This window comes from Salarias fasciatus, chromosome 11 (assembly GCF_902148845.1).
Source record: "Salarias fasciatus chromosome 11, fSalaFa1.1, whole genome shotgun sequence".
Taxonomy (NCBI): Eukaryota; Metazoa; Chordata; class Actinopteri; order Blenniiformes; family Blenniidae; genus Salarias; species Salarias fasciatus.
Genome location: NC_043755.1, coordinates 2,033,950 through 2,044,194, shown reverse-complemented (window position 1 = coordinate 2,044,194; position 10,245 = coordinate 2,033,950). Strand labels below are relative to the sequence as shown.

General features: G+C 42.4%; 1 protein-coding gene across 2 annotated transcripts; it reads right to left on the bottom strand.

The window, feature by feature from the left end:
• Positions 1 to 8,038: 8,038 nt before the first annotated feature.
• On the bottom strand, positions 8,039 to 9,895 carry sp8b (sp8 transcription factor b). Of its 2 annotated transcripts, none has more exons than XM_030102443.1 (2): positions 9,809 to 9,895; positions 8,039 to 9,374 (listed from the first exon to the last, which is right to left on the bottom strand). In XM_030102443.1, the coding sequence occupies exons 1-2, from the start codon at positions 9,827 to 9,829 to the stop codon at positions 8,040 to 8,042; spliced, it is 1,356 nt and encodes a 451-aa protein (XP_029958303.1). In that variant the 5' UTR covers positions 9,830 to 9,895; the 3' UTR covers position 8,039. The 2 variants fall into 2 exon arrangements, with proteins under 2 accessions (XP_029958303.1, XP_029958304.1); XM_030102444.1 differs by lacking the exon at positions 9,809 to 9,895 and adding an exon at positions 9,541 to 9,636.
• Between the last annotated feature and the right edge of the window lie 350 nt (positions 9,896 to 10,245).

Below are 10,245 nucleotides of genomic sequence, written 5' to 3'. Positions count from 1 at the left end.
CTCGGGGCACTTCGGGACTGGAAGTTTTAAGAACCTGTAACTACACCGGCGGAGGAGGGGCCTGTCCCCGATAGAGACTACAACTCCCGGCATGCACCGCGGCACTTCCGTGTCAGCTTCCGACTACACCTGAAACTTCACCTGCAGTTTCGATAGAGCGGCGCTTATAAGCTAGAAACGCAGAAAACAATCTGCTGCACAGGCTGGGAAGCGACGAGAGGACGGGAAGAAACCAGGAAGGACGTTGAAACCAAACGCAGAAGTATTAGATTAATGTTTTTCACATATTTTTATCAGGTGCTCTCATGATTGAGTTATCAAGAAAACACAGGGAGAGCTGCCATATTTCTAACATTTCTGTTCTTTTTTTTTAAAGCATTTTAGACATTTTTAAAGTTAAAAATGTTAATAAATGTATCTCTTGTTCGCAACTTTTAGATCGGTTACACAACTTTCAAAAACAACTGACAGCAGCTGTTTGTTACATTTTAACCTCATTTAATGTCTTTGTCAATAGTGTTCATGTGTTTCCATTTAGCTGGCAATTGTTTAATCAGATTGTCAATGAAAAGGGATACAACGTTTCAAATGAGTGTGGATGTGGAAAACTATTTAAATTGTATTTAGGCGTGGGTGAAGATACACTCTTGGAAGGAATACTCATTGAAGTACCCTAAAATATGACTTAATTACAGTAATTTGAATCTTTTTAAGTTGATTTTTGCTTCCTTAATTTACAGTAGCACAATAACACTGAGCAGAATGTGCTCAAGCTTATTAGCTGCATGGATTTTAGTGTGTGTGCATGTGTGTCTTGTCCATTGTTCAACAAAGTAGACATGCATTTTTTTCTTGCAGCCATGTTGACCACAAGCTGTGCTAGTTAACCCTAAACCCAACTGTTATTGTAACTCAAATCAGCTCATGAGTCAGCTAACCCTGTCCAGAGTGTGATCTGCCTTCATCCATCGTCAGCTGGAATCAGCTCCAGCTCCCACTGACCATAAGTTAGATAAAGCAGAAGACAGATGAATGTGTTTCACATGTCCCTATAGCCATCAATGCAAGCCAAAATATCTGAAAACAGAATTCCACTCGCTAAATCAATTGTTTCATATTGATTTCAGCGTCCTTCTGCTGGGGTTTTATTGATCTTGCTGTTTTCTAGAGCTTTTCTGACTGACCGCTGATCAAGGCAAATGAAGCTAAAGGTTAACAAAACCTAATCTCATGAAGGACACAAGCCAGGTTATCTCTCTAAACAAGCCTCTTTGATGTTTCTAAATATAATGTAGGGGAAATCAAGACTTTAAATGTCAGCTCCTTAACTCTGGACCACATCAAAAACTCTAAAAAGTGCCCACAGATTAAGGGGAAAAAAAACAATTCTAAAAGCTTTTCATTGTCCCTGTGTGTTCCAGCTGTTATCTTTGCTGATAGATACTGTATACTGCACACGCTGAGGTTGAAATCTCCCTCCAGAGCTGACTCTGTGGGCTGTGGTCTTGGAGTGTAAGCTCTTTCATCCACAAGCTGTTCTCAAGGAATGCAACTAAGCACTCTTGAGTAGATTATGATTTTTGAATCAAATATGGTTACTGGCTGCTGTAATCCAGTGTTTAAATATCTAATTACCTCTCCCTGCTGCAGTGGTGCAGGCATTTTGTCACTTTTGTAAATAGAATTGTAACCCTTTTTTTCCAGAGCAAAGGTTTGGACTCTGTCTTTCATGTGCTTCATTGTGCTCCATGCTGAGAACTGTCCTCCATAGAAAAGTGACAGAATTCTCTTATTCTGTCTTGTAACTTTATGTGGCAAACGGAGGATAAATCCAGGGTCCAGTTCTGCTCTCTTGGGGCTGTTTTGGTCGTACTAATTGTAGACCAGGCTCACTGCTTTCTATATTATCAACAAATTGGACCAGAAAAGCCAAAACTGACAATTAATCTCACTAACAACTTTTTCATTTATATTCAGAATGTTGTGTTCGACACGTCACCAGTCCATCACAAGGCAAATATGAACAACCTCACACACTCACATTCACGTCTACTATTAATCTAGAGTCACCAATTAACCACAGGAGGACAATGGAATGGATCAATAGAAATACCTCGACACTTGGAAAAATAGAAGCAGTCTCTTACTTTTTTCCTAGAGGCTTTTTTTAACAGTAGGAAGAGCACAGGTTTACGATGAAAGTTTTTTAAAAATAATCCTCAGATTTTAATTTACTGTAGAAGCTTGTAGTTGTTGAAGTGTTCCCTGATGTTTTACCTGCAATGATTTGAAGAAATTACTGAATCAACATTTGAATCTGTTATCACTGAAGATTTGTTTGATAACTTTCCGCTATTGATGGCAGTGTCCAAACTGACCTGTGCACCATCTGTGTCGCCTATTTTGAGTGATACTTCTTTAACTATCAAGTCTAATTCACCTTTATTTGAGTCATAGTGCTCAATTTTAATACATTAGAGATAAAGCAATGTAATTCACCTCAAGCAAGCAGACTACACATGTTTGGACACCCCTGTATTTGTCTTGATTTCATATATACCAATGTAACTATAGCTGTTTCTTGGTGAGGGATGTTCTATAAATTCAATTCAGTTATTTTGAAGATACCTTTACATTGTCACTCTTGGACAGATACATTCCTAATGTAATTTAGTAACATTGATTGTAAGAAACTGTAGGACATTGAAGTTACATTAATCCACCACTAGAGGGAGCCATTTCTCTATTATTCTTCTATACAGTCACCTCAATGATTCTGTTTTTTTTAACTGTAGAGTGAACTGACATTTGTGTTTTTAGAAGATTTCTCTCTCACAGAGTTCAATATTAGCAATTGTGAGTTGATCACTAAGAGAAATCTGTTTTTTTAGTGAACAGTAGTTATTTGAAAGGCCTCTAAATATAATTACTATGTTTATTCTACATATATAGACTATTAAAGCACAGTTTATATTCATTTTTATACATAATCTGATTAATGTGCAATGGAGGTGTTTGAAATCCTGAGACACTGAAGGACTGCCATCAATGTACAAAGAGCTTTTTGCCAAAATGCTAAATATTTTGTAATTTTTTTATGTTTTGAAATGATTTTAATTTCTTGCTGTATCACTGAAAGAAATCACCCACAAAAAGAGTTCATTTTTCAATGTAATTTACTTTTTTACAGTTGATATAGCCTCTGGCATTTTAATATGAAAGGAGTGAAAGGCATGTCTTTGGTTAGTGGAAAAGTGGTCCAGCCTGAACTGTGCTGAACTGACATTTATTTCATTGTCTCACGCCGTGTTGTCATTAAATCAAGGTTAAAAATGGTGAAACGCAGCCGAGCTCCTGGCAGCGAGGTTGAAAGCGTGGATATTCTCTCCACCGATCAGACAGGTGAAAACACCACCTGTGACATAAATGAATCTAAATTGCTGAAAGCATTGTATAAGAGCACCCCTGTCAGTGTTACAGCAATTACTGTTAATTATTTTGACTAACCTCCGAACCTCCTCAAATTGCCTTTCCCAGGAGATTGGCTGGTTTGATGACAATTGCCGCGCGGTTAGTTTCTTTTAACCACAAAATTGGCCACAGATGCATCATCGGTGAAAGGTGTTCCAGCAACACTATGATTTACTGCTAAAACTCTATATTTACATTTGAAGAAATCATTTCAGAAGCCTCTGGCGTGTCCTCACACGCCGCTTCCATCCGGACTGAAAGTTCATTAAGCAGAACAACATCTTCACAATCACCAGTCCATGCAAATTTTATTCAGTTTGGCATAATATTATTTCTTTCTTGCTTTCCAGGCGACTGGATCAAAGCTGCGTTTGGCTGCCAGCGCGCTGTGCGCGCCGACCATAGAGGGTATTGTGGTCTTCATCCACAGTTGGCAGCCCACCCTGCTCACCCTGGCATGTGTGCACTTCCTGAGGCCAGATCCATTCAGAGGAGGCCAGCAGCGGGACATTCCTCCGAGGACCAAGTGATGCTCCAACAGTCTGCAGAGGTGCTAATAACATGACAACACTGAGCGCCGCGCTCGGAAACCATGCTCCTTCATGTTAAATGAGCACATCTTTGATGCTTGCTTTCATATTTAAGCCATCTGTTTCTCAAATGATCACGGCCAGTATACATACTGTTGTTTATTTAGATGAATGAAGAGCATTTCAAGATAGATCACTGAATAAGTCATTTCCTTAAGACTGTAATGCGGGCCTTTCTATTCAGTTCTTGATCCAGCTTTTCCTGCGATTAGTAAATCTTAAATTTCTGGTGATCATTTAAAAAACGTGTAATCATCTTCAAGTTTAATGCTGAAAAGAAAACTCACTTTCTCACATGGTAAATATTTATTTTTCATCTTTCAGCCCATCCTCTGTCTTAATGACTTTACAAGAGCAGAGTGCTGCAACCAAAAGGTCTACATTTACTGTGATTGGTCATGAAAAGTACAGAAGATGTAAAAGCTACATGGTTATTGACCTTGATTTCTAAAATGTTTGGATGATCTCAAAAACCCAGCAGCTGATCAGGAGTGTGTTTGAGTGTAACTGTTGTGCTGCAGGCTGAGATAATCTCTACAATCACACCTGAGAGGCCAAAAGGATTCAGAGCCCAACAGGGAGGAAATTCCTCTGCACGTTAAAATAGAAGCAAACTTCTCTCTCCACACACACACACACACACACACACACACACACACACACACACACACACACAAGAGCATGAACTTCTATCGCATGTCACTAATGGAGTAAGTTGAGACTGAAGTGATTTGAGGTTCACATTGTTGTTTTGTGCCATTTTAAATTCCAACATGACGTTTTGAGATTGTGCAACCGGTCGATGCAGAGATAATCCCTTCAATCTGGTGTCGTTTTGCTGCAGAAAGTCATCACTGGAGGTGGTATGTTAAACTTGAATCATTCATGCCCATCCGAGGATTCAATGAAGGAGGATTAGCACTGTTTTCCTCGTAGACGTTGTCTTACGTTTCATGTTTACCTGTTTTACTGATCATTTCAGTATCAAAAGCCTATTTTCAATAGGTTTTGCTGCAGGTTTTCTTCATGAGAGAAGTTTAATTAACTTGAATAAATTAGTACAAGTGAGTTGGTGTCAAACACAAAGGAACTTCTCACTTGGCCTTATGAAAATCCTCACAGAGACCAAAAGGACATTCCGGAACTCTGACTGATTCATGACTGTCTGGTAAATAACAGGAGATCTGATCACTTGATGTTGCTTTTAGAGCAGAGATCAGAGACATCAGGAGGAATTCCTAAGTGTCACATTTACTGAAAATCCAAGGTCAGAGTATTGTTCCACCTTTTAAAACTTTAATGAATGTATTCCTGCATCACTGACAAAAAGATCACCCCGTGAGTAATCCAGATGAAGTTTGTCCACAAATAGTTCAGGGTGATGGAAAGTTGAGATCTTCCATTCATTAGCGCAAGGTGGCGCTATCCAGCTTTATATGACAGATCCGTCTCACAGAACTTTGAAATGTTAAGACGATTTTTCCTCCTCAAACTGAAGCGAAAAGAAGAAGATAAGTGGATAAAATACTCGACCGTGTTGATGTGTTCACTGTGTGAGTTTTATGAAGTATGGGTGAGAAAAAAATCTCATACTGCCGTAGAAATTCAAATCCATGTGAATTTTACGCGCGACACTGGTGGAAAACTCAGTTTTTCCAATCTGAAACAGCATAATGAGTTTATCTCGAGCATCAGTGATTCATTTAAAAAAAATCCTCTCTACATTTTGAAGAGACAGACGATGTGAATGACAAGTTTTTCAATGGAAATAAATACATTTTCAAAGGATAAAGGAAAAGAAAGACATAAATAAATGTGGTTTTGTTATTTTTAAGTAGTTTGTGCAAAGTTCATAACATAATCTTGAAGCAATCGAAAGACAAATTTACGAGGAAGGAAATTTACGAAGGAAAACACGGACTTCTAGTTTTTCTTGAATTCTTTCTATAATATGTTTCCCTTTGTCAGTACGATTATTTAAAAAAAAAGAACAAAAACTAGTTCTTTAATTGGAAACATTAAATTTGCCTCCTGTTTTTAACAGCGTCCATTTAAACTGTAAATCCATACAAACCAGTGTGTTTGTGGAGAAACACGCTGGCGCGCAAGAAAGTTTGATCACAAACGAAGGTCTTGTGGGAAAATATAGAAATAAAGTTACATTTAAAGAATTAAACCAAATAAATAACATGCACAAACTGTAATTTCTGTTCAATCTTGTTGAAATGTGAAAAAAGTAACGAGATAAACCCACGACAGCAAACGCTAGAAAATAGGTGTGTTGAGTTTTACGCAGTTACAAGTAAAGAGATTTTTGAATATTCCTTGAAAAAGATAATCCATCCGCATATCGCTGTATCCTGTTGCACAGCGGGTCGGTGGTGCCAATCCCAGCTCAGTGGTTGAGTGGATATACTCTGTGCAGGTCACCAGTCCATCACAGCACAGAGACAGACAACACACACACACATACACACTCACATTCCCACATGGACAATTCAGGCTCACCAATTCACCTCACGAAAATTGTAATTATAAAACCAGGAAAATGTAAGTATTGGTTGATTGTTATTTCTTCAGAAAGTGTTATTAATGGGAGTTATTAAATAAAGGATGGAGTTGCAGGTGGAGGCCCTGCTGCTGCGCCACGCAGGCCTCTGCGCTCTCATCCGAAAACCACAATCACCACCAACTGAATATTGAGACTATGAAATGCAGTTTTCACAATATTTTTCGCTAATAATAAAAATACAGGAAATATATTTTTAGATTTTAAACTTTCTGCTCTTGTAAGAAAAAAAATAATTTCATCGACTCAAAAAAATGAAGAAACTGAGTCGATCAGCTGCTTCTGAATTCATACTGACTTTATTGAGTGGCTTAAATAAAAAGCCATTCTCGGAGAAGAGGGAAAAAAAATATCATTGTAAAATTAAAATCACTTTACAACATGCGTACTTAAATTAAACGAGTGGGTAAACAGTAAATGATTTCAAAACCGTACAAATAAATTCAAAGTGCGCCTAATGATAGACCCCTAAATACAAGAAAACTGGTGGTTAAATAGAACTCCCCACAATACATTTCATATCATGTCAAAGAAAAAAAATCCAAGTACATATTCCGTATATTTTCAAATATTTACTAGAGTCCATATACAACTAGAAATACCTATACAAAATCGTCTCCTGGACAAATACATTGCTCACCTTTACATTGGGCTGTAATTATTCTAACCTACATTTCTTATTATATACAACACAATTTGCAGCGAAGGCGCGAGTCGGTAACCTCGATTGGCCCACTTACAAACTTGGCGCACATACTGTAGGCTGTGGCGTGAAAAGCAATATGTGATCATAATCTCCAGCTGCTTTCTCATCATCAGACGATACAAAGAAAACCACCACGTCCCTTTTTCTGCTCTCGCTAAACCGTCCTACATGGTATTTTTGTTCATATCGAGCAGCTCATCCACTCAGTGACAGAAAAGAGAAAGGAAAAAAAGAAACAATTCCTCCTGCTCGATAATAAAGTGCCAGTGTTTGGTTTTTTTTTTTTTAAACAAAATGTACGACATGACAGCAGTTTGCACAACTTCAGCAGGCCCTCGTATTTTTCTTTTTTTTTTTTTTTTTGAAATTAGAAATCAAAGGTCAGGCGGGTTTGATTCAGGATCGCGCTGCGGAAACTTTCCCTCGTGCCACAAGAAATCCAGTACACGAACACACACACCGCGGATGTATGAATGAGAAGTTCCTGATGAGACAGCTATCAAATAATGCAATTAGTAGTCTTAAACACTTGAGGGGGGAAAAAAGTCAGAGAAACGATGAGGCCTGTTTTCTCATTAAGATGACAACACTCAGTGAGAAGAACATCGCGCGCGCGCCAAGGCGCGTCCACTTGTCCTCTGGGACCGTTCCGTCATAACACTCTGCTGTTTGTAACAGTTTGAACTTCAGCCGAGGAGAGTGTTTAGAGGCCGTTCATGCCTACTCCCTGGGCTGACTCGGGCGGGTGCAACAGGTCCGGGGAATGGCACGGAGGGCTGCCCGGCGCGCTGTGCTCGCTGTCGGTGTCGCTGCCCCTCTTCCCCCCGCTGCCCCCGGAGCCGGAGCCGGCGGACCCCCCGGCGCTGTGAGTCTTTACGTGTTTGCTCAGGTGGTCGCTGCGCATAAATCTCTTGTTGCACACCGGGCACGCGAACCGTTTCTCCCCGGTGTGCGTGCGTAAATGTCGCTGCAGCTCGTCGGAGCGCGTGAATCTCTTCCCACAAAAGAGCCAGTTGCACACGAACGGCCTCTCGCCCGTGTGCCACCTCAAGTGCGCCTTCAGGTGCGACGTCTTCCCGTAAACCTTCCCGCAGCCGGGGATGTGACAGCTGTGGAGCCCTTTCCTCCGGAGGCTGGCGCCCGCCGGTCCCAGTCTCTCCGCCTCCTGGCAGTTCGGACAGTCGCACGTGGCTCTGCCCGAGTACCGGCGGGCGGATGACCTCGGGGACCCCGCTAAAGAGGCGGGCGGACCCCCAGAGAGCATCGTGCCCCCCGCCCCTGCTAACGGAGAAGGGCTCGTGTCCGGATAGGAGGATAACACCGGCTTGAAACCGTCCATCAGGTGCTGGCCGGTTGTCAACAGGTGCGGAGAGGGACTCGTGCTGAAAGCAGAGTGACTCAAACTCGAGTAATCTGAATTATATCCGCCCAGAGGAGAGTGCAAGGAGGTCTGGAGTCCACCGGAATGTAAGGAGGTTTGTAGTGCTGCTCCGTTAGAGTTCTGAACGTCTATCCATCCCGCTCCCACGTCCCACCACGCGGAGGCTCCCGTGGTGCCGACCTCTCCCGCGGGGATGCCGGGGTGGGACGACTTGAACCAGGACTCGTACGGGTGCGCCACGCTCATCCTGGGATAGATGCCCTGCAGACTGTCCACCGAGGTGTGCACCTTGGAGATGAACACCGGCTGGTGGCTGGACTCTTGGGAGCTGCTCGAAACGGAGGCTGGGAAAACAGAGTAATCGTTTCCAAAGTGAGAGCCAGACGAGGCACCAGACGTCAGGGAGAAGGCACTGGATCCGGGGGAGCTGTTGGTGCCGAAAGAGTCCGAGATGCCGGATCCGTTCCGGGACACCCCGAACCCGGACAGGCCAGATCCGAGGCTGCAGCTGCTGGCGGCGGCTCTTTTCCACGGGTGGAAACCTTTTCCAAACGACGAATTATCCGAAATTGTTGACGGTGAAGGGCTCGGACTCCCTATTTTATTACATGTTGCAGCTAACATGGCTAAAGGAGTCGATCCTAACCTCGGCTCCTCCTGAAAGCACAAGAAAGAGCTGTAAGTGACCGGTCAGCCGCACAACTTCAGCATGATCATTCAACACATTTTGGAATATTTATCTCCGCTCGAACTGAACAGCTTTTCATATTTCTCAATCCTTTTTTTCCCCCAATCATCACAATACATTAGAATCGCATCCTACCTGGACGAACGGAAAGCAGACAGCGTGAAATGCGACACACGGAGTTTACAAATGCATGCCAGACGAGGAGAACATGAGTGTTTCTGAGCGCCACGACAAACTTCTATCCCGTCTCACAGAGCTGCAACTTTCTCACACGAACCGCTTCCTGAAAATATGAGCAAGGCACTGGCGCCGCGGAGAGTTTGCGAGCGCTCTAAGTTTAATCCCCCTCCGCGGGACAATGACAAGAACTAATTAAACCCGTAAGAAAGTCCTTTAGACTCACCCCTAGAAGTGAAGTTGCCATCACACAAAAAAACACTGCCCTCCTCAGAGGATCTTTTTATATTTATGAATCAGAGCACTGTTTTTTTTTTAGAGGTGTGCAATACAATGATGTGTTCCGCCCATTCTTCCACAATTGTAGGCTCCTCTCCGGCTTTGAAGTGCCGCTGTGACACGGGCGACCAATCAGCGGCCGCGCCGCGCCGCACCGCCGCGCGGCACCGTGAGGTCATCCACCGCGCGCCTCAGACACCCCCCCCCCCCCCCCCCCACTCCCGCCCCCACCCATCCCATCCACCACATCCCACCGCCCCCGACATCATAAAAGACAGCGGAAGGAAGGTAAAGTTAAATGAGAGTGAATTAGGAAGGAGGAATTAGGGGGCTACTTATTGAAATTTGACTCGACATCACGTTCTATAAATTTTTAAAGAACGG